The sequence below is a fragment of the Centroberyx gerrardi genome, chromosome 14 (assembly GCF_048128805.1).
Source record: "Centroberyx gerrardi isolate f3 chromosome 14, fCenGer3.hap1.cur.20231027, whole genome shotgun sequence".
Lineage (NCBI taxonomy): Eukaryota > Metazoa > Chordata > Actinopteri > Beryciformes > Berycidae > Centroberyx > Centroberyx gerrardi.
In genome coordinates, this window is record NC_136010.1 from 28231150 (window position 1) to 28247651 (window position 16502).

A 16502-nucleotide genomic window follows, 5' to 3' on the forward strand; every position below is an offset into this window, starting at 1 on the left:
GAGCAACCGGAGAAAGACAAGTGTGTATCATGGATCTGTCTTACATAAGATTATACCTCGTCATGTTATGTGCTGGAGAAGGTGGGGTGAGCTAGGTTCATGTTATGTTTAACCTGGTTTAGTAGGTCTTCGCTTCATGTACATGATTATGATGTATGAATGGAAATGGCAAACTTAGATAAAATTCCCTCAAAATATGAGATATTTTTCCGCTCACTTGAGGCAGAATATTTGTTTTGTTCGCAGAATATCTTGTTTTGTTGTAAGAAATTATGCAATAAATAGTGATGGAAACATATTTGTTAAATAAATGACATAGCACAAAGACTTCCCCTTTTTCTCATGGATGTGTTTCATTCAGATATAGCTCCATTACGTTCAAGAAGCCTATTTATTCCATTCAACCCATCTAATTTGCAGTTTATTTTTATGCAACATTTTGAAAAATTTGCTTAAAATCTGCTTGACAGTTGGATGGAGACAAGAAGTGCACCAATAGTATCTGTAGTATTGGAATTGGTGCCGATCCAGCTCCCAAGTACTTACAATTGAAGCTGTCCTGATACCGATACTTTAATGAGCTGCGCTTTGGTACAATAAAATACTTTTCCGGCGGAGGAAAACTGTCTGCAGTGAGGCGATTCTTTGATCTCAGTGAAGCAAAGTGCCATCTGTTCCAAGTTAAGGTGTCTGGCAGTGTTGAGAGTGGAGGAGAGGAGAAGCAGCCAAGCATGAGTAACTGCAAGCCAGCCAGAGACAGTTAGAATAATACAGAACCACTGACACTGTTGGGGGAAAAAATAATAATTAAGTAATGTTGTGTATAAATATATGATGTGAAGAGGAGAAAACAAAACAAAAAACAATTATATTTTAATTCACTATAGAGGCCCCCTAAATATATTAACTTAGTTACTTACTCAAAGAACTGCAACATTTGTTCATTAATATGGATTTTATTCTGAAATTTTGACCAGAAGGTATTATATTTTTAACCTGGCTGGCTTGACACTGGCAGGTGAACCAACATGAAAATGCTAAAAATGTCATCATTTGTGAAAAAGATCATTCTGCCCATTTTCTATTTTGTTATGATGATAATGATGATTAGTAGTATTGCTTTCATATATTTGACTGAGGATTGTTACACAATTTCCAGTGGATATTTTGATCAAATGAAGCACTTGTTCATGTTCCTTGTTTTATAATGCACCCATATTAGGCCGCATGAATGAATGTTAATTGGGTGAATTGTGTAGTTAATTGAGTGGTACTCGGATTGGTACTCGAATCAGCCAATCCACTTAATAAAGTACTCACTACTTGGTTCTGAAAAACTGGTATCGTCGTACCTCTAATGGCAACACCGCTCATAAAGGTAAATTTGAAAGCCTGATAAAATATAGACCTAATACAACAAGCCAGCGGGGGAGAACGGCATGTAAAAATAAATGCCTTTGGATTCTATCGCTTTCAATTGAGACACAAATGAAGGCAGCTGACTCCTTGCATGTTTACATTAGCGAGCGCGTTCTGATTTGTTTTCAATTGCAGCACTGGAGAGCGAAGCAGGGGAAGAGAGGATTAGCTCCAGCTTGCACTATGGGATTTTTCAAAAGCCCCCCTGAGGTGATGTTGCCTCTCAGTTAAACACTCCTATCAATGTGAGACGGCATTTTGCATTACATTTCAAAACCTTGTCTTGGATGTTGTACAATGTAAAAATAACTAGGTAGTTTAGCAGCCAAGTGAATTGTCTTTTCAACTATACAACACATTCAGAAAGATTGTACTGTGTAAATAGATGTGTACAGATGGTAGGCAGGCTGCTTCTGAGTGGAAAGGGTCAGGATGAAGATGCATACAGATGTAGCCTCCGGATTAGCAGTTCTTACCGTTTTCATATCCATCCAAGAGTGTCAAGAATGAAAAAAAATAAACAACTGCTCTTGCCCGGTCCATAAGGCTTCCATTTTTATGCACTTTATCCATATTGGACTTCCAAGACACAAAAAGACACACATTTTCTGGAAGGTTCCCAAAGTCACAGAGTGAGTCTGTAGATGAATAGGAGTTATAAAGTGTGGGCCACGAAGATAATCTTATAATAGCCCCAAAACATCTTAGTGCTAAGCCAATTGACATAGATGATCCTAGTGGGAAGATGCTTTCAGTAAGTGCTGTCTCATCTCTGTTCGTATTGTTCCCGTCTCATTGTCCGCACATTTTTCCGTTTTGTGAGTTTTTACCTCGCTTCTTTTCTGTTAAGACTGATGAGCATGCATGTTCTTCTTCAGCCCCACCCTGCTTCACATTCATACAGTTCCACACATTCACACCTGGGAGCTGCCCAGTACAACAACAGTCTTCTACTATTGTCAACTGAGGAGTTCCACTGACATAATAGGGGGTTAAGGACAGTGTTGAGGTCGTTACTGGAAAAAAAGTAATAAATTACACATTACACTACACGTTACACCCTAAAACGATTGTACTAGGCTTACTTGCGTTCATTGGGCTGGTAAGTATTGTCGACCTAAGCCCACATTACCAGCAGAAGTGGTCTAAGTACTGACACACACTAAATATGTCTTGTAAGGCTTTTAGTAAAGATGGAGCCTGCAGCATTAAATTCCAACTTTCCAAGTTGTATTTACCACTACAGGCTCGTTCATGTGCACTCTACTCGTAATTCTGATATTTCCGGCATGCCTTGAAGGCAGGATAGGACGAGGAGAGGAATCTTTCCATAGATATTACTCCAATAAAGAGGTTAACAAGCACGTAATCCATGATACCATGCGATCAGTTTGGTGCTTGCTAAATTTACTCACCTGGGATTTGAACTCCAGTCTCTACAGTGAAAGCGACGCAGCAAGCCGGCTCATAGCGTCTTTATAGCTGTGTCCCACAGTGGCATATGTGCAGTAACTTTTGTGGAATTTTTGGGACCAACCGATCGCCCGACAGATTGAGTGGTCGCAGCTAAAAAGGCTAAAGAATGTAACACAAGTGACGACCTATCTGGTTGATCAGTAACTGTTATGTGATTACTGCAATTGGAACAGTAATGCCTTACTTTACCTTGTTACAGGAAAAAGTAATGTGCTTACAGTTACCTCCAACACTGGTTAAGGATCATACTCAAGGGAATCTTGATGCTAGGCTCATTCTCTTTCCCCACATGTTCCTAGCCGGACCGGGATTTGAACTGGGCCTACATCGTGGCTTAAAGTCTGCAGGGTAGTTTTACCTGTTGGAGAAGCTGCCAGCCCGGGAATGTTCTCATCCCCAGACACAAGGACGTTCTCTGGAAGGAGGTGCGTCATGGAAAGCAGCGCATGGTGGCTTTTTACCACGCAGTCCAAATGAGCTCCATCAATAGTCTTCAGGAGATTGCCGTCTGCAAAAAACAAGCATGGTACACTGTGTTACAATCATCGTTCCATTATCTCACCTGCTTTTTTTATATCATTGAGGCATGTTGTGGCAAACGGGCATTCTGCTACTCTGAAGATGGATGTGGAGGTATCCCACCCAGCCATCCCCAACCAAACAAATGTCATCCATCTACCTGGTGCGATGTAGGGTAATATTTCTCCAAAAGCAGCATGTCACTCGACAGCATGACACGCAACACACAGACACTTCCATCTTTCAATATTCCATTTGGCTGTCGGCGACCTAGGTGCAATGTTCCATTACGCTGGGGGCGTCGCTCTCCGGGCCTGAACCAAAATGACAACCATTCAGCTTGGAAAACACGCTCTTCCCAGCGAAGCACCACGCCACAGATGAGGTGCAAGACATGAGCAATGGAGTAGACATCATCATCGTTCAAACGGGTGTCCGATGACAGGTGTCGACCCACAATTCCTGTCGTCGGCACAAAGCGAAGAGACTGTTTGGAAGCCAAGCAAAGTGGTATTTGATGCGCTACGTATGTTGGCTTCCTCTAGGCGCGAGCAGCACCGCAATCATTCATTCCGACAGGTTTAATAATTACACCTTCAGCGGCAACAGTGACGATCATTACAGGACGCTCCATTCACTCCCGCAGACTCTTTCATCAAGACGACAGTGATGAATCTGAAGGTGAGTCATTATAGAGCAGTGAATTGGTGGCCGTGTCTGAGAGGGTTAAGTGATGGGATGTGTTTTGGTTCATAATTGTCATAGTAAACAAAGGGGGTGTGAAGATAGTTTATTGTAGCTTCCATCCTGGACATGAAATATTAGCATGACAACAGTAGCGCTGAAGAAACCGAGGGCGGTATTCAAAAACGGTGCCAAGATTTTATAAACTGTTCCACCCCTAGCACAAACACACACACACACACACACACACACACACAGGCACTCACTCTCTCTCTCTGTCTCTCTCTGTGTTTTTAACTGTATTTACGTGTTTTATTTTAAATCCCTTTGTAAAGAGGCTGTTTTTGTTGAAAGCACTTTATGAATAAATTTGACTTGATTTAGCATGGCAGAGAACCAAAGGATTCTTTGACAGCCATCAAAACAAGCAGCGGTATTATCCGAGTTAAGAGAAACTCTGGAAGTTAATATTAGCATTTTGGCCGATCCCCAACACACAGCATGTCCACTTTTGCAAGGTTGCACCATGACCACAATTAAAACAGCCTGTAAATTATACACATTATTCAGTTAAACTCATTTTGATTGACAATAAACCTATAGTTTCAAGAACATACTTTGAAATGATTACATTTATTAGAAACATAGGGAATAAAGAGGGTAATATCTTATACAGAGCTGGCTTTACCGAAATGTCTGTTCCGAGTAGAGCTTCAATCAAATTATTGCAGCAATACCCTCCAAATATAAAAGGAAATTGTGAGTCATAAGAGGGGAATATGGTTTTGTCAACCTCATATTGAAAAATATGCCTGGCTTAAAAAAATATATATATATTAATAAAATGTACCGTTTCTATTTAGAGTCACTAAAGTTAGTAACCGTCCCACACAACATCCCACACAGTTGGGAGGAATTGCTGGATGTAACCCATTCTAACCCATGCAGCAGCGTTTTTGCTTCAATATATGCAGCAACTTTTGATATTAATGCATTTTTTCCAGTTCTGACTGCTTTACAAACTTTTTTTTATAAAGAATAAACCAATCTGCTCAGGTATTGCCCCATGGTAGCTTCACTATGGATTCAGTTACAAAAATGATATGACATGAAAATTGTTTTTCAATAGATTTAATGGTAGAATTGTTTGGAGACTTGAAGCAAATTGGCAAATCCACTGCTAACACAATTATACTATTGGTTTAAGAAACGCAGAATCACTACAAATGAGAAGACTCTTAGTCTTTTTCAACATTACAGCACAACCAAGACAAAACACAGTGAGTTTGGGAGCAGATGGATCGCCTTGAGATCAGTTGAATGGTATGATTTGAAAGAAAATGAATTATATGTGCTAAATCTACTTCAGGTAAACTGTATCGTATTTAATATTGCACAGGGACATGTTTGAAATAATGCATGGGGAAATGTTACAGGGGAGAAAAAAGGACCTGTTGTCCATGAGCTTTGGATGTGGGCTTTGATTCTGCTGAGACTGTGGGTTCTGGAGGTGTGGGGTTTTCTGTTTTTGTTTTTTTTCTTCACTTTACCCTCTTGTCTGATCTGTCCTGTTACAGTAGGTAACCCCTTCTTCCCATTTTATGTATGGAAGTCATTCTTTCAATAATAATAATGATAATAATTATAATAGCCGGGTCCAAGCCCATGGGCCAGATGATTTGACAATGACAATAGAAGTTTGATTCATCATTTTGGAAAAGCTCTATATAAAGAGACAGAGCAAAGATAGAACATTTTGGTGCAAGTCCTGCAACTGCAGGTGAAATGATGCCGACATATTGCCATTTGAAAACTTATGCTCTATAGTTTTACCTTTGACATACTTTTTAGCCCTTCGCAAACATTTATATGAAGTTTGGTTGGTCGAACATTTAGGCGTTAAGGAATTACGCATCCCTTCCTGTTTGCGTGTCTTCGGCATCAACGTCTTTTGTGTGTCCCGGCGGCCAAATAGTTACGAGTACCAAAATTCTGTGATACAAACATGATGTAGGCAGTTGAAATATGCTGTGTGTTCCAACTTTGTAGGAAAAATGACAGGCGCTATTGCAAGGTTGGCCTGATGGTGGCGCACTGGAGCATGACTAAATGTGGTCTGACACACTTCTGGGCCCCATCCCAAACATATTTGGCTGCTCTAAGATCAAACATTTGGGAATTACGCCTCATTCCCTGTTTGCATGTCTTCATCGTCAATATCATATCAAAATTCTGTCCACATATGCTGTGTGCAAAATTTTGTGGACACAGGATCAAATTTGTGGGAGAAATGGCGAAAAAGAGGTTTTGCATAAAATTCAGAAGGGCGGAAAATCTATCATGGTGGAAATAAAAAACAGTATGTGCAATGTATATGTCTTTGCCAAGGAATCTGAGCAAATTTTTGATTCTAGGCCTTACGTTCCAGACTTTTTGGCCAGAATGGTAAGTTGCTTGTCACAATGCCACCATCTGGCTGATTGTTTTTTGAAGATTTGAAACCTATCCACCAAATTCGATTGCTCTAGGACTCTGAGGTGCTGATTGTTTTCAGGCAGGGAAGGAGAAGGAGAAGGAGAAGGAGAAGGAGAAGGAGAAGGAGAAGGAGAAGGAGAATCCTAACAGAAACAATAGTGTTCCAGCACCTGCAGTGCTTGGACCCCTAATAATAGAAAAGGCTGATCAGATCACAGCATGTGTGAGTAGCATCTACTTTCATTTCTGCTGCAGACAGCTTTTCAACCAGTCGCAGGCCCGAGCCAGTGCTTTTACCTACAAAGCCAATGAAAGGGGATTGAGAGGAAAGAAGATGATGGGGAGTATATCCCTCTGTTCTCCTCCCCTCCCTGTCCATGACTCATCCCGCCCAAACCTTTTAACAGTTACCTCATCAAAATTCACTTCACCACCCACCCCCCCCTTTCAAAAAAAAACCTGCTTACCGCTAAAATGTGCGCTGAAACGCACCACAAAGCCAAAAGGGAACATGGTTTGAGGAAATCTCTGAGGTTGCAGCACAGCTTCAACTCTGTTTTCAGCAGCGGCGCCGGCTTTCATTGAAAAGGCGTTTCTCACCGTGAAACTCAGGAAAATGTAGGATGGGGAGGAAGGGAGCAGGGGGGGTAAAAAAAAGGAAGGGGGGAAAAATCAAACATTCATGCAACTTGCTTGACACAGATGGTGCCCAGGTGTCGGCAACTTTTTCATCATTTATTTCTTGTTATTCATTATGCATCGAGCTCGGGTTTCAGATGCTGCGCATGGATTAGAAAACTACCCAAAAAATTTCCTCCCAGCAGTGGCGTGGTACCTCAGAGTCGGGGCAAGCGGCGACTTGGCAAGAGATGTGAAACCGAGGAAGAGGGGGGGGGGGGAATGCAAGAAAGTGGCTCGGCATCAGACGGAGACAGAGGCTGCGGATTTGGGAGAAGGTTGAGTGGGAAAGGAGACTGTAATAAAGATGAATGCCGATGGGGTGAAGTTGAAAAGAGGTGTGTTACGGCCAAGTTAGGTAAACGTGAAAGGACTTCAAGTGGTACTCCGCAACGTTCTTTTGACACCGTCTTTGGCGCCAAGCGCTCATTGCTGTGGTGTTTCTGCACCGCACTTCCCAGAGATCACCTGTCAATCAAACGGTGTGGGGGCTTGGATTTTCTGTCGATGCAGTTTGAGTTTCTCTTTTCTTTGTCTGTTCAGCCATGGTGGCTATCACTGCTCGTGCTGACTAACTTTTCTGTCACACACACAAACATATACACAATAAATTGATGCATGGCAGCATTGCTTCAGATTAAGACATGCTAATGTGAACACAATGTACCATCTGTTTGTCCTCTCATCACCCTAAGAGGGCCCCAGAGCAGCCCTCTATCTCCCTCATTCCCCTTTTCCCCCCCTCTCTCTACTCCTTCCCCTCCACTCCCAGTTCATTGAGAAGAAGCGGCTTAGATCAAGCCCAGGAGCTTATTGCCTCCCCTCGTCCTCGTTTCCTCTTCCTTCTCTTGTCGCCTCCCTTCTCTTTAAAAGAGTTTAGGAAGCCCCGCGGCAACTGTCTCTCCTCCATCTTCCCTCCTTTTCTTATTTCCTCCCTCCTGACCCAAACTCCAGCTCGGGGGGAAGCGGAGAGAAGTTTTGCCTTCACCGCCGCCGCGACTCATTTTCTTCCTTCCGTAGTTTTATTTTCACTTTCTCCACTTCGATCCGACCCGATCGCCCCCCCGTTTGATGCTTCCTCGGTCAGTTTCTCTCCATTTATCTTTCAGTCCTATTTGTATTCCCAAGGTTAAAACAGGGTAAGTGTTTAACCAAAGCCGCACTCTTACCCATATTTGCTGCTGTAAAGTGAAAACCTTGTATCTCCAAAATGTCAAACAGCCTTGTTTTTAGCTTGACCCCCACGCATTTTTTAGTTTATCCAATGGGGTTTATGAGAGGATTTCGTCAGCCCAAGGGTTGTGGATTCTCAACCCATAAAGAACCATCCTTCCATCTAATCCTCAAAATTGGAGTTATGAGGTTTTATTTGCAGCAATATCCTCTCTGGACCGTCCCTCCCACCCATCCATCTCCTTGCATCCCCCTCCGTTTCCTCCAGGTCAGTCCTCTACCGGAGGGGGTAGTGCTGTAGTGGTGACGGGCCAGCGGCAGAAGACCTGGCTGGGCAGCAGAACATAGGAACAGATAGTGTTGGCAGCCACCTATACCCTGCCTGTCCCTGCTCCTCCTCCTGGCACCCAGTCACATCCCCCATACCCACCACACACACACACACATACATACATACACCCTGGCAGCAGCACTTCTCTGCAGGCTGGACATGAGTTGCATATTTCACATGAAAAGCATGTTGTTAGTGGTCGTATTGTCAGTGCATAACTAAAGAAACTAAAGCATCTCCAATTTTTATGGCAAAGTCACTGCATCTAATATCATTTGCCACCAACACTTTAAAATCAGCTTATGTCGACTACATTACTTGGGACAAAGTGGAGCAATGATTGATGACTGACAAGGTATTATTATTTTTGTTAATGTCATAAATTATTAAATGTGAATTTTTTAGCACATGGCATGAAATGCCAGCGCAGTCACAAAGACATTGTGTACTCTGTGTTTCCATTCGTCAGTCTTTCTAGTGAGGCATCCAGCGAACATGCCTGCTGAGACAATAAGTAGCATGAGGCTACCTTCCACTCTATCGACCATGCAGAGTTTGCAGTGGCGTCAAGGCCATCGCCAAGTCTCTTTTCTGTCAGTCTCTTTCTTCGCCGTGCTTTTGTTGGAGGTCCTTATGCAAGTAAACACAGCACTCAGTGGAGTGTAAAGACAAACACTACAATTTGTCCTGCAAACAGCGGACAGAATGCTGACCTACCTGTGTACTCCAGAGGACGGAGTACAATTACTGGCCTTGGAACAGAAAATAAGCTGCACTGTGAAAATGGAGAGAACCTCAGCTTTGTTTGCTCTTCTTATCCCACCGTACCAGGGAAACAGTGTTACAGATAGTGTATTTCTCAGTGGAGAGATATATGCACACACATACATATATACAGTATGTATGTGTGTGTGTGTGTGTGTGTGTGGGTGTGTGTGTGTGTGTGTGTGTAAAGAATAAACCCACCAATTGCCAGCCAATATCTGCCAACACTTTTGCTTGCCTCATTACGGTATTGGCATGTATTCACAGATATGTTTCAGTGCTTTTAGAGTATGATACCAAAATCAGTTCATCAACATCACAAATGCAGGCTTAAAGTATAAACTTGAAGCTGCACAGGCATTTTTTTCACCTAAAAAGTGAGGCTGCACAGAGAAGAGAAAGTCTCATCCTCACTAATTGAGATGCTGCAGATTCGCCTATTTGCACCTATTTGAACCTCTTCACCACCTCCAGCCCCACCAGACACTAAGAAGAAGATGAGTGTGCAGTTTACTGACATTATATACACGATTTCTGGGTAATTAAGTCCTTCAAACTTTCAAAAATTCAAACAGTTATTTTCCCACTGCCACTCAGGCCCGCCAATGTGCAGTGTCCTAGTGTCCAGTGTCCTCCCATACTATAGGAATTCAAACTTTGCTCTATTTATATACATATATGATCAAAGATGTTTAAAAGATGTTTAAATTTGTTTGTTAAAATTTGACTTTGTTTGAATGGTTCAATTTAAGTCCTGATTGGTGATTGATGCGTGATTCTCTCACGCATCAAAGCAGCCACATGGATTTGTTTAGAATTATTTTTGACTTGCGATTAGTCTCTATTTATCTATCTATCTATCTATCTATCTATCTATCTATGCAGCCCAAATATTTACTAAACATCTAATCTTGCTTATTTTAGTGATAATTCAATAGCAGACCCAAAGTTCATTTGGCATGTGATATTTCAATTTTCATCGTCCCACAGTGGCTCTCTTGCTTTGAAAATATACTTCAGTGCACATGTAGCCTTTAATCAATGGCAACAGTAAAGATGTTAGCAGGTTGATCATAGACTGTAGGCTATGTGTGAAATGTGATATGATGCAAATGTAAGCATCTACAGGGTATTTCCATTGTGTATTTTTGTGAAGTCTCCGTGCCACGTATGGAGAAAATCATGATGCCAAAACTATTGCAGCAACAACAATCGCTGAGGTGAAAGAGCAACAATGATGGCCGAGGGAAAATAAGAATTTAGAAGCAGTTTTTTATCTTGTGCTGAAAAAAGGAAAAGAAGAAGAAAAAGGAGATGTTCGTAAGTTTGTCCACTAAATCAAACCAGGGTGGAGGAGTTTTGCTGTTTTCATACAACAGTTGAGGAGTTTGGACAAAGAGGTCCAGTCCTTGAACCTCAGGATGTATGCCATTCATAATCCATCCAGTCTCCACAGAGGGAAGGCTGGGGTAAAAAAATAATTAAAAGTCAGCCTCTAACATTTTTTCTCATAACAATTTCTCTTGGAAACCTAGATAGGAATGGCCACCTCAAGGAGAAGTCTTTTTTTCATAGCAGTACAAAAATGATGCGAAGATGTGAGCATAACACTGACATAAAGAGAGTGGGGAAAAAGAGGGTTCTGAACGTAAACGTGTAACAGGCAGCGATACGGCCCTCAAAACAGAAAGGCCACGTCCCACTAAACAACAGGCATGTCGTTAATAATTCAGTAGGCATAAGAGTCCGTTTGAGAGAGGGTTTTCTAATATTCATGTGACATGATAGCCAAGACAGGAACTCTGGCTCTCGCTGGGCACTGTGTTATTCATACTGTGAGGCACTACAGTGTTTTGTAATTCATAGCCTTGGTTTTAAGCCAAGTGAGGACATATCTGGAGATCACCGACCGAGACGTTCAGTGGTACGTTCAATAATTAAAGGGGGCTTGCTCTCAAATGTGAAATCTACGTTTTTCTGGTGGTCAAAGACAGTCCGATCAATATTTGTGAACCAAAATAACTCTCACCCAAAAAAAAACCTTAAACCATCTCATTAGCATGAAAATCTGGGCCCATTACATAAGATGGTAATGGCGGTGATGGTGAGAGCACCCAGGATTTTATGGGGATGCGAGTACATTTTCTGGATTAGTTCTTGTTCGCCACTAAAGAATGAAGCTCATTTAGGTATAAAAACTCACAAACAAGCACTTTCCCATTCGCTGTCTATGATGACGCTCACTCTTACCTTCTCTTATCTTTATTAGACACAGCAGACAAACACAAACACATGCCATAATTACAGTCAACTCGGTAGAGGCCCACACTTTATGGATTAGTGTCTCCAAAAGTTTCTTCTGATGACATAACTGTATGAAGCGTAAGTGAATCACCGCATGGTATCCCACTGTGATATGGCACAGTGGAATAGCTTGGCATGCTATGACACGGCAAGGAGTACTGAAGGATGGCATTGAATCATTTTCCTTTTTTTAAAACCCTCTATGCTGTGGCTCTCTCAGCTTTCCTACTGCCTCAATAAAGGGAGGAATACTAAAAAAAAAAGCTTATGCAAATGATAGTGTAAAGGCTCCTTACGTTCATCAGCGTCCTTCAACAGGGGATGGAGCAGGCTCCTTGGTGATCCATGGTGCAGATTCAGTCTAGGAAACACATTGAAACCAAACTGAATGAATGGAACTGCTATAATTCTTTATTTAGAGAACCATGTGTCTATATAGTTATGGTAATTTCATTCACTAAGACTTTACTTAATTGAAGAATTGACTTACTTAATTGTGAAAGTCCACCTGTATCGATCCTGCATCTGTCCTGCATTAGTAATGAATTGAACCTGCATTCATCCTGCATTAATACTCCTGCACTAATTCTTTCTTTAATATTATTTAATAGAATTAAATTAGTGTATGGCAACACAAACTCTAGTGTCTGTCAGCCAACTAGCTGCCAGACCTGCCATTCCCTGACTGACTGGTAAATTCTGACTGCAAGACTTGATCTCACCAAACAGCCACAGCTCAACAGCAGTTCAGCAAGCATGCAGTAAAAAGTGGGACTTTAATACTACAAAGGCCAACCAAAGATACAAGTATATCAACACCAACCCCAACAAGCTGACAATCCCTGGATTCCCTTAAAACATTTGTTGTGACCATACCTGTCCTTCACCTGTCTCTCCGCGAGAAACTTCATTAACCCCTGGCTGGTGTAATTAAGAAACGGCTAATCACCTTCTGTCCCCGTCAGCGGCCGGAGCCTCTGGCCTGTCGGCGAAAAGCTCCAGGACGGCGAAGCCTCGCCCCAGGGCCCGCTGGGAGCCGTCTGGCCTGGCCGACAGCGTCACCAGCTCCAGGACCGCCACCGTGCCGGGCAACCGCAGCGGCGTATGGAAGTACAGGACCTAGAGAGGCGCACGGCGGGAAGAGAGGCATTATCGCTCATGCGTCAGTTTGTTCAGAAAGCAGCAGCTAGGATTTTGTCCAGTGCCAACGAAGATACCGTGCAGGGTTTCCCGCAGGGCTTTGTAGTCGAGGCCAGCCACATCAAAGCCCCTTGACTGGAAAACCCTAAAAAAAATCCCAGACTCTATTATTTATGCGTTTATTTTTAAATGAGGCCAAACCAATATTGAATACAGCATCCACCTGCGACATCTGCTGTCCAAAAGCAATATTACAAGCAATGAGAATATTATTTTGGAAGCATCACTCAAATTATTTCCTTCATGTTTAAAATCAAGACTTTTTCACTACAACACATACAAATGATCTTTTATAGACTTGCTTTTATGTAATGCCCACTTGTGTTTTTTTTTCTTACACTTTTATGTTTATTCTTAACCACTTTTCGTTTCGTTTCCCAATTTGTATCTCCTTTATATATTTTGCTATTCCTCAATTTCACGCCTTTTTCAAAAGCACTTAAGCAATTCAGATATTAGATAAGCACTATATAAATAGTTTATTATTATCAGAAGTAGGAGTAGGAGTAGTCAGTTGTGTGTGTGTGTGTGTGTGTGTGTGTGTGTGTGTGTGTGTGTGTGTGTGTGCATATGTTTGCATGCATTTTGTGAATGAGCTTTGTGCATCGCCACAATTTTTGGAGTGGTGGGCAATCAGATGATCATCTGGTTGAATACAAGGAAGGACTGTGGCAGTTAAACAAAAATCCCAGTAAGGTTGTGTGAAACTAATATATAATAATTTTCACAAGTACCGCAAATCAATTTGATAGTGCACTGGTATATAGGGAAGTGTTTGATGACTGACTGACTGTACTGAGTTTGGTTCCTGATGCCTATGTATTGTGCCATGGGAAAAACTCATATACTTACTACCCACATACTCTGTAAAGTGTTTAAGCTTCCATTAGTGAAGAACCATATTTCACAAAACAACAGAGGTTCAATGAGGGAAATTATCATTTGCGAGAAGGACAAACAACACCCTCTTTTTTTTCCTCCAATTGTCCTTTTGCTCGATATTCTCTGTGGTCTCGCCAAGCCCACTGGTGTCAATCACCATATTGCCAGTGTCTAAACAGAAAGAGCCAAACAGCCGGAGCTGACAAGATCCCCTGAACGGCGAGGATGTCGACATCAAACACGCACTGCACATTCAGGCAGGTACGTCCCCCGGTGAGGAGATGCTGTAGGATTATGTAAGGGGGGTTGGCCAATGGCCTCGCGATTCCTGCTCAAGTTCAGAGGAAGACAGTCAAGCCTTCTGGGAACCTGGTTTCAGTCCGTGCCAGGTAAGTGCAATTGTTTACCGCCTGTGCTCCGCCATTCAAATCGGGAAATAATAGCGCACATACAGCGGAGCCACACTGATTTACATGCACAAAGGGCTGAATATGATAAAGAGACCCACAAATTCTCTATGATCTATCGTTCCCCGAGCACAACAAAGCCTGTTTTCTTTTTTGTTTTTTTTTGGTTTTTTTCAGAAGCATAAAAAAGAACATGACGGTGACGACAGAAAAAAAAAATGATGTAAGTAGACCTTGAAATACAGAGCCAATTTCTCCCGGCCCAGTGTGGCGGGGCCTGTTCATCTCTACATCCGACTATCAGCCACTGCAGAACCATATATTCAAATTCAGAAACCTCAGAGGCATTCCCATTTTGGCCGCATCAGTCTTTTATCTCGGTGCACGGCGCGTTTCAATTACTACCCCGAAGTTTTCAAAATAAAATCACGGCTGAATACAAATGAAAGAGGTGGGAGGCAGAGAGACTCGACTGGCCTTAGTTTTATTTATTTATTTTTTTATTTTTTTATGTGCGTGGGACGTTGCCTTGCCGACGAGGATGCTGCTATTCACAAAACAGCCCTGGCGAACCGGTGCGTTTCATCAGATGAAAGTCTCCTCCTGGAAGTGATTCAGCGTTAACAAATTCATGTGCTTGACCTTGTCGACGGGCGTTGATGAGACGGAACAGGGTGAGTGACAATGGCTGGTAATTGAAACATAGAGGCTCTGAATTAGTGAGGAAAACTCAAAGAAATCAAGTTTTAGGGAAGTTTAATATGTTGAGAACGTTTTTTTTCCCAGTTCTAATGTGACTTCTGACTCATTTTCACAGCTTCTCAGGTACAGAGTATTTCCTGTGTGTGTGTGTGTGTGTGTGTGTGTGTGTGAGTGTGTGTGTCAAGAGCTGTAACTCAGACATTCTCACAGCAGAAAACACTGGCTTTGAGAAAGGGAAAAAAAAACAACTTCCATCCCAAAATGCACATCATTCAATATTCATGGACTGAAAACTTTACTTTCACTCAGTTTATTTATTTATTTACCCCCCCTCCCTCCCATACCTTAGCCTCATCCTCAAGTGAACTTCTCTTGAACCTCTCCAAAGCTGAATAAACAAGGGGGATGGCGAGGATCCATATATTCTATCATGTTCACCCAAGTTTCCTTCCCCCCCCCGCGATAATACTAGAATTTGCATTGCGGTCGAAGACGTAGTCCCCGGTCTCATGGACATTGTTCATGATAGATTTCCAATTCAGAAGGTAGTTTTTTTTTGTCTGCCTGGCTGCTTTGATACACCTCCAATTTGACTCAGTTCCAAGCTCTGGCAAAAAAAAAAAAAAAAAAAAAAAAACAGAAAGCACTTCTCTATCTCCACAGAACAAATATCTCCCTCAATTTGCAATAATTCAGATTTACAGGAGGATGCAGTCAGCGCTTAACAAGAAAACAATGCACACGATTATGAATATTTCAGGACAGAGCAAGCTGAACCAAGGATGAAATAGAGTCTTTTCAATGACTATTTTTAACTAAATGCATCTCAAGATTGCATGTTTAGGGGTTGCTGTTGGGCCGATACAGATCTCTCTCTCTCTCTCTCTCACTCTCTATCCTCATTGACTCCTACCTCAGTTTGCCTCAACAAAACTCCCAATCTCAACCGGTTCAAGATCAACACAGCTTTATGTTTAAAAAAAAAACACCACTGTTATGACATTTTGCTCCTTCCCGACACCGTGGGGAGCACCGGGGGACGTCGATGAGAAAACAGCTTGCAGCACCGGGCACAACATATGTTGGACCTAATGAGAGGTTATACTCCGCGGTGACTGTCAACAAAACGCTAATCGATTGTCGCAGGGGTAAATATCCCCCCCCCCCCCCCCCCCCCCGTAACATGACTAAAGGGGGAGAACTGCGATGAGGCAACATTAAAACTTCATCAGCGCAGAAGCATGTGGCCAGGAGTCACTGTCACTGGCAGCAAGCAGCCTGTCGGCAGCCATAGGGATTATAGCCGGGGTTCCTTTGTGGGAGTAAGACAAATTAACTACGTTCAAGGCAGGGAAGAGGGTGCTAACGAAAGTGTGAGGGAGTGCAGATAGGGTAGAAAGAGATAGAGGGCGAGAGAGAGAGAGAGAGAGGAAGAAAGATAAAGAGAGCGGAGACTGTTTGTTATACAACATTGAGCACATCTCCAG

General features: G+C 42.3%; 1 protein-coding gene across 1 annotated transcript in view; it reads right to left on the reverse strand.

Moving 5' to 3' along the window:
* The window catches only part of nphp4 (nephronophthisis 4), a 165466-nt gene that overhangs the window by 134723 nt on the left and 14241 nt on the right, over positions 1-16502 (reverse strand). The window contains exons 3-5 of the mRNA XM_078288374.1: positions 12774-12943; positions 12121-12185; positions 3254-3403 (exon numbers count right to left, since the gene is read on the reverse strand). Coding sequence (XP_078144500.1) covers positions 3254-3403; positions 12121-12185; positions 12774-12943 — 385 coding nt within the window. The remainder of the gene's footprint in view (positions 1-3253; positions 3404-12120; positions 12186-12773; positions 12944-16502) is intronic.